The sequence below is a fragment of the Monopterus albus genome, unplaced genomic scaffold, assembly GCF_001952655.1.
Source record: "Monopterus albus unplaced genomic scaffold, M_albus_1.0 scaffold34.1, whole genome shotgun sequence".
NCBI lineage: Eukaryota > Metazoa > Chordata > Actinopteri > Synbranchiformes > Synbranchidae > Monopterus > Monopterus albus.
In genome coordinates this window covers 2,296,813-2,319,146 of record NW_018127914.1, presented here as the reverse complement: position 1 = coordinate 2,319,146, position 22,334 = coordinate 2,296,813, and the positions used below count along the sequence as shown (strand labels likewise).

Sequence of the window (22,334 nt, the reverse complement as noted above, 5' to 3'; positions counted from 1 at the left end):
ATTACTCACTAGTGGTATCGCAGGCACCACAGTAGCTGTATTACCAAACATAATGAGAAACAGCAACACCAAAAAGCAAAAGATGAGCCACTTCTGACCACGATGTAACGTTTTGTATACAACTACGGTAACGAATCTCAACTAGCCTTTCTAAGATATTGCTACAGGCCAAACAGCCGGTGAGCTAAACAAAACTGTCAACTAACTAAATCATCTTCTGAGAAGAACAAACTAGTTATACTGACATTTTTAATCGTCGGCTCTTGGCCTCAGTCTGGTTACAGACGGCGTTAGCTAACTGGCTAGACCATTATCTGATGTATAGTACTAAGTATAAAATAAGAGAGGTCTCCTTTAAGTTAATTCACAGATTTTACCCATCTGCTCATTATCTTACAAGATTTAATATGTCTATTAATACATCGTGTGTTTTCTGTAATTCCTCAGAAGAAACTACTGTTCATTTATTTTGGGATTGTCCATTTTGTTATGATTTATGGCAGAATGTCTCTATATTCATCACCTCCAAAATTCATTATCCCCTTGCTGTGAAATGGGAACATGTTTTATTTGGTCTGTATAACAATAATAGAAAGGAAAGTGACAAACTACATTTAATTAACTTTATTCTACTCATGGCAAAATTTTATATTCACAAATGCAAATTCTCTAAATCTAAACCCTTCTTCCCTGCCCTGTTATGTGAAATTAAAAATTATTTCTCCTCCATCCTGAAGAGTGAAAATAAAAAAGCTATCAAAATTTGTAATATATGTACTTCCCTGAATGTTTTTACTTAACTTAACCCATTAAGTCACCCCCTGTTCACATTGTCTACTTCGATGTTGTTCTTGTTTTTATGTTCTTTATTTTATGTTATAGTCCTCTTGTTTCCGGTCTATTTACTTATGTATAACTACTGTCATATGCCTCAATAAAGTATTGGAAAAAAAAAAATCTAGTCCATCTGCAGCATAACGTTAAATTATCTGTTCAGGGACAGGCGAAAATCACTTTGTGTGTTTTTTTCCAGAGCTGTATAAAGAGTACCGCAGTCTGAAACAGGCCAAAGAGAACAGCAGCAGTGATGCAGCCAGCGGTCATGCTCAGCAGTCAAAATCTACAGCTGAGGTCAACACGGCAGAAAAGGTACAGGAGAAAGTATCCATGACTTTGTCAGACAAGTTCTAGTAGACAACAAGCCTTGTGCTGGATTTCAACAACAGTCTTATGTGTCTGAATTATAGCAGACCTACCCGTGGTTCTGAATGAGACCCCCTTATTTTCTTTGTTATTGTCTAACACTGTTTTACCCTTTATCATCCATCTTTCTTTTAGCCAGTCTATTCTATTGTTTTCTGTTTTTGTCTTTGTGCTGCCTGTCTATTTAGGAATCAGACTGTTGGGGTTCTCATCTGAATCGCAGTTCACTGCCAGCATCTTCTTCCAGACTGACATCCCAGGACCGAGACAGTCTAAAGGCCTCTGCCCAGTATTACGGCCTGAAGCTTAAAAACAACCTGGCTACATTCAGTAAGGTGAGGCACATTTAAAAAAAAAACTGATCGCACCTATTATGGTAAAAGAGAGAAGAACCTTAAACTCCCATCCCTTAAATGTGTTTGCCAAATTATCATGCAGGAATGAACTGATATACTGGTCACAATAATGATGATTGCTTTGTGATTAACTTTTGTTATTCCAGGAGAGATCTGTCTCACTGAAGAAATCAGCCCTTCCCAAACGATTGCCCCTAAACATCTTAAAAGATGGAGAGACACCTGGAGCTGTTGCTGCAGCTGCCATGGCCAACACTACATCCACATACCCTGAAGCAAGCCCCTCCTCACCAAGGTAATTGCTGTAAATTGAAGAAAATACAGTATATTGATGGCAGGTGCATATTATGATTGCATTATTCAGCATTAATTATATACCAGTTATTTTGTTGAATATTGCAGGTGCATATCAGGTGAAGTACAAGAAATAGATATAGGATTTTTATTGTTTTATTTATTAAGTCGGACAGCCATATAAATCTTTGTCTACATTTACCAGTAACAGCCTACAGATGCTTTGTGTGAGCTTTCCTTGTAACTCTGTATTTGTTTACAGAAGTGTTAAGACTTGCTTGGGGTCTGTGGCTTTGAAGACGATCCATTCGGTGGAGCCAGAAGAACCGTTTGAACCTTTTAAACTTGTCAGCGAGTCTAGTAATGAACCTGCAGATGCTAATAGTTGCAGTAGTAGTAATAATAGTGGTGATGATATTAGTAAAAGTTTTAGCAAACAGTTTAACAATGCTGCCGATTTAACTCCCTCTCCAGCCAGATCTACCTTCTTGTCATCGTTATCTGCTACACATAGTGTAGGAAATTCAGGAGGAAATGTAGGAGCCACAAGAAAGTTCAATGAAAGTATGGCAGCTTCAGGAGGCATGAAAGGAAATGGTGAACCATCAGGAACTCTACAACAGGGTAGTGATTCTGCAGGTGTTGGAACTTTGGTTGGCTTGAGAGGAAGCCCACAGTTTCTCAGAGGAGGAATAGGAGCTAAAGGAATTGGAGGAAGGCCATCTCTTGCCAACAGGCTGAGTTTTGTTGACAGGAAGTGGCTAGAGAGGTGTCAGGTGTTTGGAGAGATGGGGGCAGAGGAGAGGCCTGGAGGAGGTAACCAGGAGATAGAAGTGGAGAAAAGAGGAGAGAGAGAAAAGGGAAGAGAAGCAGAAGAAAAAGGAGATGAAAGAGTAGGAAATGAAAAAATAGTAGACAGGGCAGTAGACATGGAACGAGATGAAGTTTTTAAGAGCATTACTAGTGACAAACCGGGCAGCAATAGTATACTTGCTCAACAGCCCACTAGAAAAAGTAAAGGAGGATGGGAAGAAAAAGAGAAAAGGAGGGGAAGTGAGGAAATGGAAAGAGGGCTGATGGCAGGAGATGATGGTGAGACTAGTCCCAAGTCCAAAAGTACAAAGAAGAGAGGGAGGAAGAGGCAGAGAGAGGGAGAGATGCCAGAGGAGGGAGGAGCAACAAAGAAGAGGAGGAATGGGAAAAAGAAAGAGGGAAGCTGTGATGTAAATGACAGCCCAGCTCAGGAGGGAGTGAAGAACAGGAAAGCCAAAAAAAATGGAGATGACATTGGAGGAGAAGAGGAGAAAGGAACCAAGACACCTCAAAAGGTAAGCAGTTAAATTTACACCTGTCTAATGCAATGCATACTATATTCTATTTCATGTTATTTTATGCAAACATGTTAAGTGAAGATTATTAATATTATTAATTAATACCATTATTTCTGTCAAGGTGCCCAAGGAAAACTTGTTAGGAGAAATACAAGAGGAATTTGTATCTAAGAGAATGTATCACACTGAGCATGTCAGAGCCAGGTAAGACTAAAGATGTCCTTGGGCTGCAGAATTGTATTTTAGGATCTTTATTTGTAGCCTGTGTAAAATTCCTTTTTTAATTTGACAGAAGCAAGAAAGGCGCAGAGGGAAACTTTGTAAAGATAAATCTGAAGAAAAGATCTCATGTCAAAGGATACGCACTGAGAGGGGTTGCTCTACGCAAACAGGTGCCTTTTGTGCATGTTTGTGTGTGGATGCAGGATTGTCTTACTGATGTGTTTAGGACTAATCCCTAGTGTGTTCATAAGTTGTCTTAGAATGAAAATGTTAAAGCTAAAACTGGATTTCTTGCCCGGTCTCTCAGTAAACAAAATGAGGTTAAGCAAAAGTTGAACAAAATTTTAAAATGTACAAATTAGTTAAATCAACTTGTTTAAATTGCTGACTGAAAAGAAGCCATACACTATACAATATACAAATAAAATCTGTCACCTTGTCCTTGTGTCCTTGTGAAGAAAGAATACATTTGTGTCGTTGTCCCAGAAATCTTAAGACCAGATGTGTCCAGAGTAACAAAAGTGTCTGTAATTATGTATTTCAGTGGTGTCGTAAATCTGTGGTGGGTGTTTCAGTTATCCATGCAGAAGTTCCAGCTAAAAGGTGAACGCTTTGGAGGAGGTGGTGGTTATTTTGGTAGAGGAAGGAGAGGAGGCTTCGGAAGGGGGCTCAGTCGGCAGGGTGACACCTGCTACAAGTGTGGAGGGACCGGACACTGGGCCATTGACTGCAAAGGACGAGGTAATACGGAGTGACCTGCATACACACTTAAGGAGTGTTTAATTTGCCTGTTTATAAGAGATAAAAATAATAATACATGTCAACTACTGTGCCAAATTACAAATGAGATGGTACATATTGGAAACCAACATGAACAGTTTTCTTTCTGAAATCACTTAACTGTTTTAAATCACTTCCTTCAGCCCAGTTCATAGATTTGTAATCACTGACTGTGTAGTTTATTAGATTTTTTGGTCTCATTACCGTTCAAAGGCTGTTCAGTACATACAACAGCCAGCGAGCTATATCTGCAGCCCGACTCTTTAGCACTGATTCAGTCAGTTCAGTATGTTGCTAATTCAAGCTGTTGCATGCAGTTCACTATAAAGCTAGCCTTTACCAGCACTGCACATAAGATTAATAGCTTAGAAGCCTATGGTGCTACTGGTCAGGGACAACAGTGGAAATGTGTAGACAGAGATTAGTTTGTACATGTACCCAGCACCTCTGCTGTGCATAAGGCACCACTAATCAGAATAAACAGTCAGGGCTGACATTTTATTTAAATGTTAAATTTGTCAGAAATGCAATGCATGGGCATAGATGAAGCTTTCTACATTTATGCTTATTATGCTTCATGTTATTTAACTGAATGTTTTAATTTGGGGGGGCAAGGTTGTTGATACAGATGAACACGTGTATTCTGCTTTGTAGCCCCCCCACCTCCTGTTCTCAAGGAGCAGCCTGCTGAGGACGAGCCGTTTGAACTGCCAACTCTGGAGGAAGTCGCCAGAGCAACAGGCACACTGCGACCTCAGCCACTGGGTATGTGTGTTGAACTTATCGCCTGTTCAGTGAGCCTGCTGCTTTCCATGTCAACTAAACATTTTGTTTGGGACAGTGCAGTAGTAAATACTGTGCAAACAGCTTGTTTTCATTTAATACATTTTTCATCTACATAAATAAATAGTGGTTTTTCAGGTTTGTTTCTGTTGTTCTCACTTTAGCTTGTCATTTCTCTCAATTAACATTTGTTCCTGTGATTTGTAGAAAATAACACTTTAAAAGTCCATCATAACCTTTGAAAGAAACCTGTTGAAAATGAGGAAATAATAGATACAGTATCACTGATACTTTTGTGGATTTGTTTGCCTTGTTTGTGTTGATCCTGATGTGCTGTTGTGTTCCAGTGTCATCTTCCAGTGTCAAAGAGCAGCAACAGCAGCAAGAAAATGAAGTGGACCTTAAATCTAACGATGAGGTGTTGTTGAATGTGATTCGTCCTGACTACGAACGCCCTGCTCCTCCACCACCAGTGGAACCACTGTATCATCTCACAGATGATGGGAAAGTCCAGGGTGAACACATGTTAACAGCAGCTTGAATTAAACTGAACATAGATTTAGTCACATATTAACTTTGTGCCTGTGTGTATGTTTAGCAACACCCACAGAGGTGTATTCAGCTCTGAGAGACCTTGGCTATCAGTCATTTAGACCAGGACAGGAGGAGGCCATCATGAGGATCCTGTCTGGTATGTACCCACATAACAACATAGTGTCTTTATGTATTTATTTATATCTGTGATCAGTATATTCATGTTTGTCTCATTTTTTCTGTAGGTCTCTCTACCCTTGTAGTGTTGTCCACAGGGATGGGTAAATCATTGTGCTATCAGCTTCCTGCCTACCTGTATGCTCAGCGATCAAAATGCATCACACTGGTCATTTCACCTCTCGTCTCACTAATGAATGATCAGGTAACCAAAACTTGATATGAAGCCAACACTCCAGCCAACCCTCGCACTTTGAACAGCGATGCGGCTAACACGTTTCATCGTGATGTCTCTTGTGTTGCTTACAGCTGTCAGGCCTGCCAGCCAAACTGAAGGCAGCCTGTATCCACTCCAACATGACGATGAAACAGAGAGAAGCTGCGATAGAAAAGGTAGTACACATAAGAGTCTACACAGTAGCAGCAAGACTTGAGAGTTTAATCTCAGTTCATCCCAAAACCTATCCCTCCATCTCTCACTTGTCATCCCCCTTTTCCCTCTCAATAATAAAATGATTCATAAAATGAATGAAGTCATAAAATGTTCCTAGAAATAATTGAGGGATTTAACCCAATTCATCTACATCTAGTCTTGCATAATCTTCATTCTGTGCACTGAAATGAAGTAGCTGATAATGTCAAGCTTTTGATTAATCATGTGATCTTCCTCAGCAGATGAGGTTGGTGGATCTTTTAAGCATTTTATGGACTCCTCATGGACTTCTCATTCATGTTGTTTGAAACTCCACTGTATAGAGGTGTTTTGATAGTACAGTGATTGTGATGCAGTTTAAGCCTAAGAGAAATCTTGGCTTAAGTGAAAACTCTCATATGTTCAGTAGTCTTCCCAGCCCAGACTGTATGTTTTCTTCTTCTGTTTCCCCAGGTGAAGTCAGGCCAGGTGTGTGTGTTGCTTCTCTCTCCGGAGGCTTTAGTTGGTGGGGGCGGTTCAGGGTCAGGGTGTCTTCCCTCAGCTCAGGAGCTCCCTCCTGTGGCCTTTGCCTGTATAGACGAAGCTCACTGTGTGTCTGAGTGGTCACACAACTTCAGACCCTGCTACCTAAGGCTCTGTAAGGTGGGTTATTGATGGTGTGATGGTGTGTAGATTCCTGAGCTGCAGATTGGCCAGTCTGTTTTGTCTTGGACCATCTGAAGTTCATTTAAGGTGGAAATAATATCTGAATGTTGCAAGAAAATACACAGAAATATGTACTGTTATGGTTTTAGCTGTATTATCTTTTAATGGCTACCATTTGCATACCACCAGCCACTCACACAGAAATATTAGAAATGTTATATATGTGTGGAATTGCTGCAACTGTCAGAGAATCACAGAAAAGTATGGCATGAATACAGAAAGTATTCAGTGCTTAACTTTTTCCACATTCTGTTAGGTTACAGTCTTATTCCAAAGTGGATTAAATTCATTATTGTCCTCAAAATTCTACAAACAATACCCCATAATGACAACGTGAAAACATTTTGTTTGAAATCTTAGCAAATTTATTAAAAAAAAAACAAAAATCACATATATAAGTATTCACAGCCTTTGTTCAATACTTTGTTGAAGCACCTTTAGGACCAATTACAGCCTCAAGTCTTTTTGAGTATGACGCTACAAGCTTGGCACACCTATTTTTGGGCCGTTTCTCCCATTCTTCTTTACAGTACCTCAAGCTCCATCAGGTTGGATGGGGAGCGTCGCTGCACAGCCATTTTCAGATCTCTCCAGAGATGTTCAAGTCTGGGCTCTGGCTGGGCCACTCAAGGACATCCACAGAGTTGTCCCTTAACCGCTCCTTTGTTATCTTGGCTGTGTGCTTAGGGTTGTTGTCCTATTGAAAGAAAACGTCACCCCAGTCTGAGGTCCATTGTGATCTGGAACAAGTTTTCATCAAAGATGCGTCTGTATATTGCTGCAGTCATCGTTCCCTCGATCCTGACTAGTCTCCCGGTTCCTGAAAAACATCCCCACAGCATGATGCTGCCACCACCATGCTTCACTGTAGGGATGGTATTGGCCAGGTGGTGAGCGGTGCCTGGTTTCCTCCAGACATGACACTCGGCATTTAGGCCAGAGAGTTCGATCTTTGTTTCATCAGACCAGAGAGCTTTGTTTCTCATGGTCTGAGAGTCCTTCAGGTGCCTTTTGGCAAACTCCAGGTGGGCTGCCATGTGCCTGTTACTGAGTAGTGGTTTCCGTCTGGCCACTCTACCATACAGGCCTGATTGGTGGAGTCTGCAGAGATGGCTGTTCTTCTAGAAGGTTCTCCTCTCTCCACAGAGAAATGCTGGAGCTCTCAGAGTGACCATCAGGTTCTTGGCTACCTCCCTGACTAAGGCCCTTCTCTCTCTATCGCTCAGTTTGGCTGGGCAGCCCACTCTAGGAAGAGTCCTGGTGGTTCCAAACTTCTTCCATTTAGGGATGATGGAGGCCACTGTGCTCACTGGGACCTTCAATGTTGCAGAAATGTTTCTGTACCCTTCCCCAGATCTATGCCTTGATACAATCCTGTCTCAGAGATCTACAGATAATTCCTTGGACTTCATGGCTTGGTTTGTGCTCTGACATGCACATTAACTGTGGGACCTTATATAGACAGGTATATGCTTTTCCAAATCATGTCCAATCAACAGAATTTTTCACAGGTGGAGTCCAATCAAGTTGTAAAAACATCTCAAGGATGATCAGTGGAAACAGGAAGCACCAGAGCTCAATTTTGAGTGTCATGGCAAAGGCTATGAATACTTATGTACATGTGTTTTTGTTTTGTTTTGTTTTTTATTTTTAATACATTTGCAAGGATTTCAAACAAATGTTTTTCATGTTGTCATTATGGGGTATTGTTTGTAGAATTTTCAGGACAATAATGAATTTAATCCATTTTGGAATAAGGCTGTCACATAACAAAATGTAGGAAAAGTTAAGTGCTGTGAATACTTTCTGGATGCACTGTATGTGTGTTTGTAGGTACTAAGGGAGCGTTTGGGAGTGCAGTGTTTACTGGGACTTACTGCTACAGCCACACTGTCCACTGCTCTGGACATTGCCCGACATCTGGACATCACTGATCAAGATGGCATCGCGGTCCGATGTGCAGCGGTTCCTCCTAACCTGCATCTGTCTGTGTCCGTGGACAGAGAGAAGGATCAGGTGCAATGATTCATATGAGTCTCTCTGTGTGCCTGACAAACACAAGGCATAATTAAAATCAAGTTCTTAGATTAACAGCAATTCTCTGCAAGTGTAGTTTTCTATTTCCATCCTCCATCTGGCCCCTGGAGTCTTGCCCTTACATTTTTTAAGTCTGTATTTGCAATTCTCTTACTTCTCCTCTGTGTGTCTTTTGTCTTTATATTTTAAGGCTTTGGTGTCCTTGTTGAAAGGTGATCGATACGGTTGTCTGGACTCCATCATCATCTACTGCACCAGAAGGGAGGAGACAGTTCGTGTGGCGGCGCTGCTACGGACCTGCCTGCAGGGCACGCTGGTGAAAGAAAACCACCAAAACAGCAGCCAGTCACAAAACAATCCTATAGGACAGAGAAAGAAAGAGCTGGGTAGGGGTGGAAGCATTTTCTTCAGTAGATGATTTCACTTTCTCACACTTTGAATCATTGTTTTCTCTCAACACCTTCTCTTTCTGTGTTAAGCAAGGAAGAAGATTCGTAAACCACTGAAGTGGCAGGCCGAGTCATACCATGCCGGCCTGTCAGCTTCAGAGCGTTGTCGCGTCCAGAACAACTTCATGTGCGGGCAGCTACGAATCGTGGTTGCCACTGTGGCGTTTGGCATGGGCCTCGATAAATCTGATGTCCGGGGCATCATCCATTACAACATGCCTAAGGTAGGTGTAGTGGTCTGCAGTGGCTCTGCACACTAAACATTTCATCTGTGTGGTACAGTATATTATGACTCTTATTGTAACTCTGACTCTCACTTCTTATTTACCTGTTGATATGTCAGTATACTCAAGGTATTTAACATGTAGATTTCATATGAAGCACTTTCATATTTTCCTCATCACCTATACTATATTGTTAAGCTATTTCTACTAGATCACTGCAAGCTTTATTTTTGTTTTAGAGCTTTCACATTTTATTTGTTGTCACTATTTCAGTCTGTGACTTTTACAGCCTGAGCTTTATTAGCATTACCCTAATGACAGATGTTTTTCCAGAGCTTTGAGAGCTACGTTCAGGAGATTGGGAGGGCAGGGAGAGATGGAGAACCTGCACACTGCCACTTGTTTCTCGACCCAGAGGTGAGTCAGTTTAGGAAGGAACTGACTTGGTTGACGATCCAAACCAAAAGATTTGTTATTGGGAAAAGTCAGTGTTATTTTCATCCTTGTGATAATAACTTATTTAGAAAGTGTGTTTGTTTAGACTTTGTCCCTGGTAGGCTAGTGGTTAAGGCGCAGCACTGTCCCCGCTGAGTAATGTCAAACACATAGGTTAAGGCGCAGCACTGTCCCCGCTGATTTATGTCAAACAGCAAACACATGTAGATCTTAAAAAGACAACAGCAGAAAGAGAGCCACATCTTCATGTGTGGCTCCCTTTTGGTTTGTTTCTTGGTGCTGTCACTTATACAGTATGTTCTAAGCATAAGTAATTTACTCTGTGTTTGTGTGTAGGGTGGGGACCTCCATGAGCTCCGTCGGCATATCTATGCAGACACAGTGGACTACTTCACAGTGAAGAGACTGGTCCAGAAGGTTTTCCCTCCATGCAAATGTAAACAGATACACCGGAGACAGCGGGAGCTTGTCAAGGTATCTGTTCCTCTGGGGGTGTGGGTGTGTCTGTGGTCGACATGTTCGTCCAGTAAATGTTTTTTAGTCCCTAGTGTTCAAACTAAAACTTCCTGTAAAATAAGAAACGGTGTGTGTAGGATGTTGAAGACTCTGAGCTGTTGGAGATGATGGATGTGTGTGATCAGGAGAGCAGCCTGAACCCTGACACACAGCAGGACATTACACATACAGATGAACAAGAACCTGCTGCTGTACAGGTAATTAAACAGGAAAAGCGGTCTATAATATCTCATTCTATTTTACTCTTTAAACCAATAAAACACGAAACCAACACATAGGCAGCTAAGGAAATAGAAAAACTGACATTTATATGCTAATGTGTGGTTGATTAATCTTAGTTTATTGCAGTGAAGACATCTTATCTGTATAGTGAACAAAGTATTTTAGAGAAAACAAGTACATGATGTGACCTTTTTTCCACTGCAAGGAGGCATCGCATCCCAATTCAGCGGAGCTACCCCTTCAAAAAGATAGAGACGACGACGAGGAGGAGGAGAAGAAAGGGGAGCAGGTAGTTAAAGATGTGGAAGCTGATGGACCAATCAAACACCAGGAACAGCATGAAGAGGAGAGCCGTGATTGGTCCAGAGAGCGAGTGTGTCACACCCATGAAAGAGCAATTCCCATCCAACAGACTGTTGAGGCTCTAGATATCACAGAGGAAGGTAAGTGGAAACACACAGATGATTATGGGAAAAATAAAGCAAAACCAAATTTATATGGTGGTAGGCAAACAGAAGAGAGGCAGAATTTAAGTGTGACCTTAACCAAAAAATGGGTCCAGTCAGGCTGTGTGAAATGAGAAGTGATGTGGTCCCCAATGCGCTGTATCTAGGTGAAAACAGAAAAAGTTGAATTTGGTACATGTTAAAATGAGAAATGTTTTACAGAACAATGTCACTTACTTCTTTGTGTGTGTGTTTGTTTCAGGTGTGGAGACATTGCTCTGCTATCTGGAGCTGCATCCCCGGCGCTTCATTGAACTCCTCCACCCAACCTTGTCTGTTTGTAAAGTCAGCTGCTATGATGGGCCAAGACAGCTGCAGAAAATCACAAAAATGTAGGATATTTGTCTTAAAGGCATTCTTGTTGAGTGGCCTTCCAAAATTAGTGTTAGTGCCAGATTGCAAAGTGTGTGTGTTCAATGTGAATGTGTTTGTTTACCTAAAGATATAGAACTGTTGAAGGATTTGTTGGACCTGTTCATGTTTTACATGCTTATTTTACAAACCTTTTCTGTCCTACAGTTGTCCCCCAGTTGCTGTGGTTCTGGCCAGAAGGCGGATGGCGGGTGAGCGAGTGGAGACATGTGATCAGCTGGAGTTTGATGTCGTCGAGGTTGCGGACACTATGGGATGGCAGCTTCCCCTTGTGAAGAGAGGACTCAGACAGCTGCAGTGGAGCACTGATAGAGGTTTGTGTTTGTGTGTGTGTGTATATTTTTCTTTAGCATTAATATTTGTCATGTGAGCCCATTTCTTATACTGACATTTCCAGCAAATCTTTTTTGTTGAATGTTGTAGAATATTGAAGCTGCTTTTTTCTCTTTTATCATTATTATTTTACCTTTTCTCCTTAATGCTGATGTGGTTGTCTTAAAATAGTTTTCACCCCACTGGCTTACCGAGGGCAAAAGCTGTATTTAATTACAACAGTGTAGTTTAGCTGGTGGGCATTGTGGTGTCCTGCTCAAAGTCAGCTTGGCAAATCAACACACAAAAAACTGAGGACAAGTATTTATTTCAGGAGGTGGACGCAGTGGCGTCCTCGTTGAATTCTCCTCCCCATCTTTCTACTTCCGTTCCTATGGCGATCTCAGCGATGAGGAGATGGACAGAGTTTGTCAGTTCCTCCATAATCGGGTGCAGGACCAAGAGAGAACACAGCTCTACCAGCTGACCTCTTGCTTCAAAGCATTCAAGAGGTACAGGCTATTGTAAAACTTTCCATTTTTATCTTCCAGTTAAATGTATCTGAAATCTCCAGTGCATCTGTCAAATGTTTATGTTCACTTCGGAGAGAACAACGCTGAGCTTCCAGAATGCACATGCAGCAGGGTGAAGATCACTTTGAGCTTCAATGCAAGTCCATCAAAATTAAAGCCAATTGCACAGCTCTTCTCCTGTACACTATGCTTTATTCATATCACTACAGCATGTAATTTTAATGCTTTACAGCTGGTATGCCTTGATTTTGTATTTGTGTTCTTGTGTGTTCTTTATATGTGCAGTGGTACTGTATGTGTATTGTCCTCTGCTTGTCTGCATTGACTGTATAACTTTGTGTGTTGTATTGCAGTGTTGCCTTCCAGAGCGTACTGTCCTGCATAGATGATTTGGATGAGAGTCGCAGTCTGCAGCTGAAAAAAGTTCTCTCTGAGTATTTTGACAAGAGGCGAGTGCAGGACCACACACTCACACCAGTGGACATCGAGGAGCTTGACAAGTACAAGGTAAAATTTGCATATCAGTTAGCAGGAGTTTCAGCTGAGTGTGTCTTGAATGCCACAAATATCGTGGTTTACTTGTGTGTTTGTTTGTAGCTGTTGGACTGGGAAGATCAGATTAGAGCAGATATCAGATGCTTTCTTGCCAACCGAAGTGATGAGAAGTTTTCTGGAAGAGCTGTTGCTAGAATCTTGCATGGTATAGGTGAGTGTAAACATCTGGTCATATTCCTCCACACACAAGTGATTTAGGAACCTAAACAATGTTTTATTTACACCTTCTATCACAAAATCAGCTTCCCATTAGATGTAAAGTTGGTCACAGCTTTTTGATTCCTCACGTTGGGTGTGAAACTTTAAAACCCTATTGAAACTAGTCATTTGGCTATTAATGCCTCCACTGCAAAGCTAGACAGTCCACCAGCAATGACCATAGAAACTCTAGACCTCTAGAGGGCGGTATCGTACTAATGTAGTATTAGCGTTACTAGTTCTGGGCTCTGATTGAGGGATGTTAAACAGTCTTGCCACCTTTATACATGTTCAGTGATTTCCCTATAAGTTTTCTCAATAAGTTTTCTCAATCAATACTGCATACAGTAGTTGTGACGCTGTTTTGAATGAACATTTATGTCTTCGTTAAAGACTTGCATATACTAAAGATGAAGTCTGTCTTTCAGGTAGTCCGTGTTATCCTGCTCAGACCTACGGCAAAGACAGACGCTACTGGAGGAAGTACATCCAGTTTGACTTCAACCAGCTCATCAGACTGGCCACTCAGGAGATAATTCGCGTCAAGTGACTGACCAAATCTGCACACATACTGTATATACGCATGTCCGCACTGTGTGTATTTACTGACTCAGCCACTTGCATTTGTGGATTTATTATCCAAAACAGTAAATGTCTCTTTTGGATTAATTTGACCAGAAATACCTCGTTTTTCCAGGTTGTTTTTATTCCATCATGTTGAATTTGTACCTTTTGTAATGCCTTAATTAAATAAATCTTCCTCTTTTTTACCTTCATCTTTCATTAACATTTATTTAAAGTATACTGCATCAGGAATATTTCACCTGAAAGCCAGGAGACAGGGAATGTGTTTTTAAAAATCTGTTTATCCTCAGATTTGTGCAGCAGTTTGAAAACCCTCTTCTCCTGGCTGCACTAGGCTTGGTTAGTACAGCGACATCAGCGATAAGAAAAGTCCTGACCCAGAAACTAACTTATAAGAGGAAGTAAAAATAGAAAAGCAAAAACCAAGGTGGTATTTCTTCTCCCATCTTGCCTCAAGGAATGTGAAAGGTGAGAAGAATGCTCACTTTTTGTTAAATATCTTCTCGATTTCAGTGAGCACACATGTATTGTCTTTCATTAACATAAAGGGCAGTAGTGGAATAAGTAAGCAAATTTGTTTACTACAGTTAAATTAAGCAGTATTCATCAACTACACAACTTGTTGCTTTTAATGTTTTTGGTACATAGTTTCCTCCTGAATCCAGCTTCATATTTACTGTACAGACATGAAAGTATAACTCTTGTATAACTAAGCAAGAGTGTGAATAAGCCTATTTCCAAATGGCAAAGATACAATCAATTATTTTCTGATGTAAATCAATCCAGCTAAAAGTTAAAACATGCTCTTCAAATACAAGAAATGACACACAGCTTTGCTGACATTCACAGTGAAAACCAGCAGTGGACTCTGGCTTTTCCATATCTGCTCTGACTCTGACAACATACCATAAAATGTTACGTGATCTGTCTAATGAGCACAGTATACTGGGGACAGTGGCGCCTGCAGAAAATATTTAGTAGGGGGCCCAGATGGGACCAGTGAAAACCTTGGGGTGCACACTAAAAGGTTTATACAGCATAGAGGAATTTCAGACTATGCAAGCGAATAGAAAGATAAAGACACTATATTATAGTGTAAAAATAAATAGAAAAAGCCACAGTTTTGCCTAAAAGCCTAAAACATGTCTTGTAACTTTCTCAGCACACAGTAAGGCTGCCCTTTAGTGGTGGCACACAGCATACACCAATCTTAACAAGGAGGACCCATTACTGCCTGCTAGTCAAATGAATGGCAATTTAATGGTACAAACAGCAATGTATGTACATGGTCACAATTTTTGTGAGCATGTGTAGGAAAGATTTGTACATAAAAACGTTTTTGAACGTGTGAGTAAACCCTGTAAACAAATTATGTTACACAAACACACTGAACACATGAATGTTTTGTGAACATCTGTACTGAGGTTTAGTGTGAATCACACCTGAATTTGATTGGACAGTGACGGTCCAATCACAGAGCAGAGTCAAGCTGTCCAATCAGGTGGTAGCTCGGTTCTTTAAGTTAGTCTCTAGTACCGGTTTTGTTAAGTTTGATTGTAGTGGAGGTGGACTATGTACGACAGCGGTAGCTGTGGTGCTACTCAGTGGGTCGTATTAGAAAGTTGTAGAAAATCACAGTAAAATTTTCATGTGTTGCGTTCTATATGTAGGCAACACGCAGTTGTTCGCCGTTAATACAGTTGTCCACATTTATGTTTTTTATTTCAGGTGGTATATTTTATCTAGCGTTAGCCGAATGCTAATGTAGGACGTTAGCCATGCTAGCAAGAAAATGTTAAAGGGTAACATTAGCCCTCCAGACTTTGCTCGAGCCTGTCAGTTGTCAGGCTAATTGTGTTGAATGTGTAGTCTTCTAGATTAAATAACTCCTCTAGTTTTAGATGTCTTACTAATGTAAGTGTCTTTTATATTTATTATTAATCGTCGCCGACCGGTTTGGACCTCACCGGGTCTTCTTCAACATGGAAATTTAACAAATTGTTTGCACCTGTATGTTTCCGTCCTGATGAGGACCCGGTTAGGTCTAAACCTGTCGTCTGGCGTCTTTTTTACTGAGATGCCCTGTTACAGGCAAGTGTGCTACATTCAAAATGTTTAAATAATAGTGCAAAGGCATTAGCATCGAAATATACCTAATTTGCCAAAAGTAAGTCACTGTGCAGAATAATAGAATGCGTTTCACGTTAGTGTATATTATTCGATTATAATTTCTGGTGCATTGTGTTCATTTTAATGTTGTAGCTGGTAAAGGTAGGGATAATTTGAACTTCTGGTGAGTAGCTTGTAAAGGTCTCACTTGAGGTGACTCAAGTCTCATGGTGATTATCCTTAGGGTTATACAGTTTCTTTATTCGTCTAATTCTGAAAATAAACTATAAACTCAAGTTATCAAATCTAGTGGAGTAAAAAGGTATGGTAAGATGCAAAGAAACAGAGACTAAAAATAAATACAGATGCTTCAATTACACTTATGTACTGTGCTTTTTTTCCCCCCAGAGTTTGATGCTGTTACTACATTAATGTGACTAGTAAGCATAGGCTAGGAGAGACTCAGATGTGCAAGAAATATGAATAGATTAGAGAAAACAGTGGTCATTAAAAGTCCCATTTAGCCTCAAAGTGCATCATATTCTGAGAAAACCTTATTGAAGAGAAAAAACCTTTAAAAAAAAAACAAGCCCTCTTTTAAAACATTTAGTCAGGGCCCTTAAAACAGTCTCCCACATAGATGCTGCTGAATCTTTGGCATAAGATGGGAAATCCCTACTGATGGTCATCAATGCGGTTGCACTGCATGTGCCTGGGCCACAGTTGTGAAGACTAGTCATGCGAAGTCTTAACTGGTCCAGGCACATGCAGTGCAACCACATGGAGAAGATGACATACTCTACCTTGATGACCTCACCAGTATGGATTTCCCCATCTTACTTACAAAACTTCAGCAGCTGGATGGAGTGGCTGCAAAAGAAAAGTGTAGTAAAGCTTTGATTTCAATAATAATGGTCCATTTGTAAACAAATTTGCCTGTCTCTATGCATGTCCTCAAGGACGCTGGTGATGGTCTGGCCACAGAATGACATCTGGTTAAGGATTGCCTAGTAGGGAAATGGAAAAAGCCTCAGTTTAAAGCATATTCTCTACAATTTCAACCCATCATATTGGTTTTGACAAGTTTGCTTCACTTTGAACCAAAGGCTTTCAGCAGGCACATATGTACATGCAGAAGGGACACGGCAAAGTTCCAAAATCAATATCTAGACAAAATAAACAATTTAAATACAAGATGTCCTCTCACCACATGTTGAAATGGCTGTCTCTGAATTACTGGTGGCCAGACTGCTGATTTCATCCCTCTGCTGGTCAGATGCTCTTCAGGTGCACGGTCTTCAATACAGCATTTGTTTAACAGTTATTTGCCTTTCATGAAAAACAGTGGTGGCCACAAACAGGCTAGTTTGGGGAATGAACTACAAAGTGTATATCACCTATGCAAAGTATGGTTAGTCCCAACGTTGTGCATATTGCCAAAATACAGCAACATGTGAACATGAGTAATAAAAGTACTATCAAGTACTAGTACAGTCAATACAATTCTTTGAACAAAACAGTACTAATGTATTATTAGCAGCTCTGTACGTTTTGCTTATACCACAAGGTCTATATTCAAAATTTAGTATGACGCAAACATGGACAAAGCCTGTAAAAGGTAAACAAAAGCTAGTGAATCCACCTCAAGTGAGATTCGAGTCACCTACCTTTATTCCTGAACAAAGATGTCCTTCATACAACAATACAATAAATTGCCCGCCCATAGAGTCTCTGAAGATGTTTTGTACAAATCCATGTATGAAATTACACCATTGTTTATTGTTCTAGTGAACTTACCCATCCACAGCTTAAAGGGGTGTAGTGTCAATTTGTTCTAGAACAGGGAAAATGTAAAAATGCGTTTCCCATTGTTGATCTGGAACATCTTGTGTTCCAACAGTGAGGAGATCCTCTGAACACTGCCACCTTGAATGAACAGGAGGTATTGCAGGAGTAGAATAAGACATGTCAAATATATGATAAGAATTTAACAAAAACAAAATGTCTCCATTTGCAGAGCACATCTGTCTGTTTAGTATTTTCTACACTGACCATTACAGGCACTGAGCAGTGAATTAACACGCGTTTCTCCCTCAGTTGTTAACCTCAAAACAAACAAACAAAAAAACCTTACAAGACTCCATTACTTGCAGCTTTATACAAGTCATCCTCCAGTTAGTCTTCATTCCTGGATACTCAAAGACCTTTAGTAATCTAGATTTAGACATGAAATTCTCTCCATTGTTAACAGGCACCATTCTTTAAGGCGAAGTTTCTCACCGATAGTTTTTGATGTCATTAAATCCCGTCATTGCTTCCACCGTCAATAAAACCTGATATTTTGAATAGGATCTTAATTTAAACAACAGAATTTTCAGGCCATTCATTAATGACGACTGGCAGCTGATGATTTGTCTGGACTTCAATCTAAATGGAGGCTCCATTTTACACAGACGTGGCAGAAAAACTCAATACTCACATACATTCGATACTGTTCCCATAAGGCTGGCAGTCCAACTACAGAGCCAACAGGGGATAGGTGGCTAGTTACCACTAAGTCACGGCAAACTCCCTAAAATCAAGTCTTAATTAACCTCATTGTTCAAATGAACAAGCTAAAGCAAAACAATAGCGTATCGGAAGGCTAACCTCACATGGAGCTAGTTAGGACACACGCCTGGTTCGCCTTCAGCCCGAAAGGCTTCTTGCTAGCAGAGTTTTGCTAACGCTACATGCCAACATTAAATTCTCACTAATGCAAGATAAAGTAGCCTACATGAACTAGAAACCATAAATTTATTCAACTGCTTTACCTCAGAGTAACAGCTAAGCATCTGCATGCACGTAGAACATTAAGATTTAATTGCAAAAGAGCTACATTAGATCAACCTCATCACCACTGACCTTCAACAACCCTGTCCCCACTTCACCATCTGTCCTTCCTTAGGCACTGTTGGCTTGCTACCTTATAAACTCCGCCCACTGGCAGGTGGATGTAATGAGCTCATCAGTGTGATTGACATAAACTCCGCCCACTGACAGGTGGATGTAATGAGCTCATCAGTGTGATTGACTTATAAACTCCGCCCACTGACAGGTGGATGTAACGAGCTCATCAGTGTTATTCACTTATAAACTCCACCCACTGACAGGTAGATGTAACGAGCTCATCAGTGTTATTCACTTATAAACTCCGCCCACAGACAGGTGGATGTAACGAGCTCATCATTGTGATTCACTTCACCTGTCGGTGGTCATAATGTTATGCCTGATCGTTGGATATGTCAGTAGTCAGGATTCCTAATGGTAACTGAGTTGTACTCAATTTGCTGCATTCTATCTGTATTATTTTCCTACCAACAAATTTACTTACTTGCATAATGGTATCTATGTGGTAATAATTTAAATGTGTTAGGTTAATGTGAAATCAGTCCCCTCATTAAAATGCACATTTATGCAAATTCCTATCAGACCATCTGCTCTATAAGTAGAGAGTTTCTGCTTTGAATTGTTCCAGATTTACTGTGTTTAAGAGCATATCTATTGTAGAGTCACAGACAGCAGCATGATCATAATGTCCCACCATCTGGACTACAACAGTAGCAGGACATAAAAGGCATTATGAAATAAAAACAGACTTTTGAAAAATAGTACTTTGAAATAATAATGTCCATAATCACAATAAAAATAACCCCTAAAAACTCTAAGAATGATGAAATACCATTTCAAAATAATGACTTTAAGTTTTAATACTTTTTGAATGATTTCACAATGTCTGTGCAAGTATATATTTTACACAGTGTATAGCGCTTGGGCGTGTCCCTCACAATGACCACCATGCAACTCTGTCTTTCTTGTCATTTATTTAGAACACAGAACCAGACTCACACATCACATTCCCAACAGGGTCAGTTTTACACATACAGCTTAGACTTACGGTTCAGAAACACAGCACCCAACCAGCTAGCAAAACATTGTTAACACATACAAGTCATCAAGATAAACACAACAGGGTAACACATCAGAACACATTAGAACACATTAAAACACTTGTACAACTGTTCTCCGAAGTCATCATTGAGCTCCCATGATGCCCCCCATGCATCATGTCGCTGCCGCCAGACCCCTCCCCAATAGCCGCCGTAGGTCGCCACAATATGATTATTAATTTCATTTTCTTAGTCCCTGAACGGGGTCACAGGGTTGGCCGGAGCCAATCCCGGCCGGCAATCGGGCAAAGGTGGGGTACACCCTGGACAGGGCTTATTATTATTATTATTATTAATTTCAATGTTGTTTTTATTTATTATTATTGAACACTCTGGTTTTCCATAAAAGGCTTTAAATCTGAACTGTTCTCACCTGTAAACCAACACCAAGTGTTTAGGTACTTCCATATTGATACAAACCCTTGCTGAGCTACCCATAATGGCTATAAGTAAGCAGCTACAGTAGTTTGCCGACTCAGCATCCACACAATAATCTGTTTTCGTTTGCAAGTGAGGCAACAGTTAAGCCATGTCACTCAGTGAAAAAGAGAACAGAGATGTCACCACGGTTGTGACTCAGTGCTCTCCTTACACTAAAAACATTTAAACGTGGGACAAGACCAGTACAATGATGCCTTGTTCTCCTCTGTACCTGCTCAACCATCTGGATGTTCACTATGCACTAATGCCACTTAATAACAGTCATTGGGTCAAACACTCCCTGCAGGTGCAGCTGGCACATTTCACCTTCCAAATGTCAGCTGTAAAAAGACTCCTGCTGGCAGCACTTAAAAATGACTATTTATAGTTTTGACGCTACAATAGGACTGAAAGTATCCAATTCCTCCATAAAGAGTCGGCTGTTTTTATTTATGGCTACTTCTTCCTGTTATCTGTTTCATCCATTTCAGACTTCTCTGCCTGACAGAGTTCTTCATCAACACAGAGACACACACTTTATGTGGTTGTAAAATTAACTAACTCCAACGCTCTTTTTTTTTTCTCTCTGTGAAATCTGATGCTGTCCATCAACAGTACTGTAAAAGATGTATTATCCAGTATAATGTATGAGAAGCTCAAAGGTACACTTTTAGAAGTAATTATTATTATAATACGTGTTTTATTGGTAAAGTTGCATGACTTTAGGGGCTCATAAAGCCCCTTAAAACCCACTCTAGAAATTCAGAATTATGAATGCCAGTTTGTTAATCTGACATCAAGAAAGTGTAATTTAACCCTGTAAAACCATTTGTATCATATTTGATACGTGAGGTTTCTGAGCAAAAAAAAAAAAAATCATCACCAAAAATGCCCCATGTATCAAATGTGATACAAAAGAAATAGAAATAATATAAATAATATGGCACCTCTATTCCTATATGACTGGACTGTCTGTCTATGCATATATGGCAAATAAAAATCATGAATCTTGAATTTCGAATCATGAATTATATTTTGGATTTTGTTAAAAGGCTTAATAAACATCTCAGTTCCGAAAAATTAGAATGTTCTGGCTATTTTTTGATGTGTCAGACTTTAATTCTGTCAGTGGCTGTAACCTCTGTCATGTCTTTTTACAACCTGTGTTTAAGGGATTAGCCTATTAGAGCCTAAATTTACTCATTAAATGGGTCATTTTCTCTGAGAGAAAGTGAGACACTGGTCATGCTTGTACAGTAGTTACACATTCAAAACACGACCAAGCACCCTTACAATATCTATTGTATTTTTACCTACATCCAAACATATACGGCCTGTAAAATTACCTTTTAGTAGTATCAACATGTCTCTAAAACAGTCAAAACTGAACATTACTTCATGAAAGCAGGAGCTATTGCAGGACTGTTGTGTTAGACTGCATTAGTGTTAGCTAGATGTACCTATTAAACTGCCAGCTGAGCATATAAGTCTCTCTCGTCCTCTGATGAGTCATCAGTGGACTCTGCCCCAAATGAAGACATTCATATAACCTGTAAATCAAATAGATTAGATAACACAGATAAAGAAAGTCCAGTTTTCACTGCACCTCTAGCTTCATTCACACAATGGTTACTAATTTAACAGATGTGACCTATCTTCACCACTGCCAGTGGCTTAGACACACATCATGATGCAGTGAAAACCCACCACTCACATTCAAAACACAGGCTATGAATGTTTTCTGGTGCTGTTCAAGTTACCACCAGTAATGTTTGTGGACACAACATAGAAAACAGTTTCATTATATATGCCAATTTATTTATTATTTATATGATCCAAAATATTCATTGGGCCTCAATTAACTCAGCAAAGCTCAGGCTAGTTTTGCTTTTATCACTGTGGTGCTGTTCGTTTTATATTGAAAAGAGAAGACTAAAAAGAGGATATATATTTCTCAATGTGAAATTTATTATGCATTAACGTATCAAAATTAACATGTGCACATGGAGCCTGTTTGTTTAGGATAAACAAGC

General features: G+C 40.1%; 1 protein-coding gene and 1 long non-coding RNA gene across 3 annotated transcripts; one reads left to right on the top strand and one right to left on the bottom strand.

Annotated features, from left to right (window-relative positions):
* The first annotated feature begins 984 nt into the window (after positions 1 to 984).
* recql4 (RecQ helicase-like 4) lies at positions 985 to 13,968 on the top strand. The gene is made up of 26 exons (XM_020597453.1): positions 985 to 1,149; positions 1,392 to 1,538; positions 1,706 to 1,854; positions 2,116 to 3,181; positions 3,306 to 3,388; positions 3,477 to 3,576; positions 3,982 to 4,147; positions 4,841 to 4,951; positions 5,317 to 5,484; positions 5,568 to 5,660; positions 5,749 to 5,885; positions 5,990 to 6,073; positions 6,567 to 6,755; positions 8,652 to 8,834; positions 9,046 to 9,241; positions 9,335 to 9,528; positions 9,862 to 9,945; positions 10,321 to 10,458; positions 10,578 to 10,697; positions 10,928 to 11,165; positions 11,431 to 11,560; positions 11,748 to 11,914; positions 12,247 to 12,424; positions 12,799 to 12,952; positions 13,043 to 13,151; positions 13,627 to 13,968. Exons 3-26 carry the CDS (start codon positions 1,805 to 1,807, stop codon positions 13,746 to 13,748), a joined length of 4,260 nt encoding a protein of 1,419 aa, XP_020453109.1. The 5' UTR covers positions 985 to 1,149; positions 1,392 to 1,538; positions 1,706 to 1,804; the 3' UTR covers positions 13,749 to 13,968.
* A 347-nt stretch (positions 13,969 to 14,315) lies between these two features.
* Positions 14,316 to 18,913, bottom strand: LOC109958583 (uncharacterized). Of its 2 annotated transcripts, none has more exons than XR_002274703.1 (4): positions 18,797 to 18,913; positions 17,690 to 17,818; positions 17,100 to 17,188; positions 14,316 to 16,899 (listed from the first exon to the last, which is right to left on the bottom strand). It is a non-coding gene; the product is annotated as an uncharacterized LOC109958583 (long non-coding RNA). The 2 variants fall into 2 exon arrangements; XR_002274704.1 differs by lacking the exon at positions 18,797 to 18,913 and adding an exon at positions 18,706 to 18,756.
* Between the last annotated feature and the right edge of the window lie 3,421 nt (positions 18,914 to 22,334).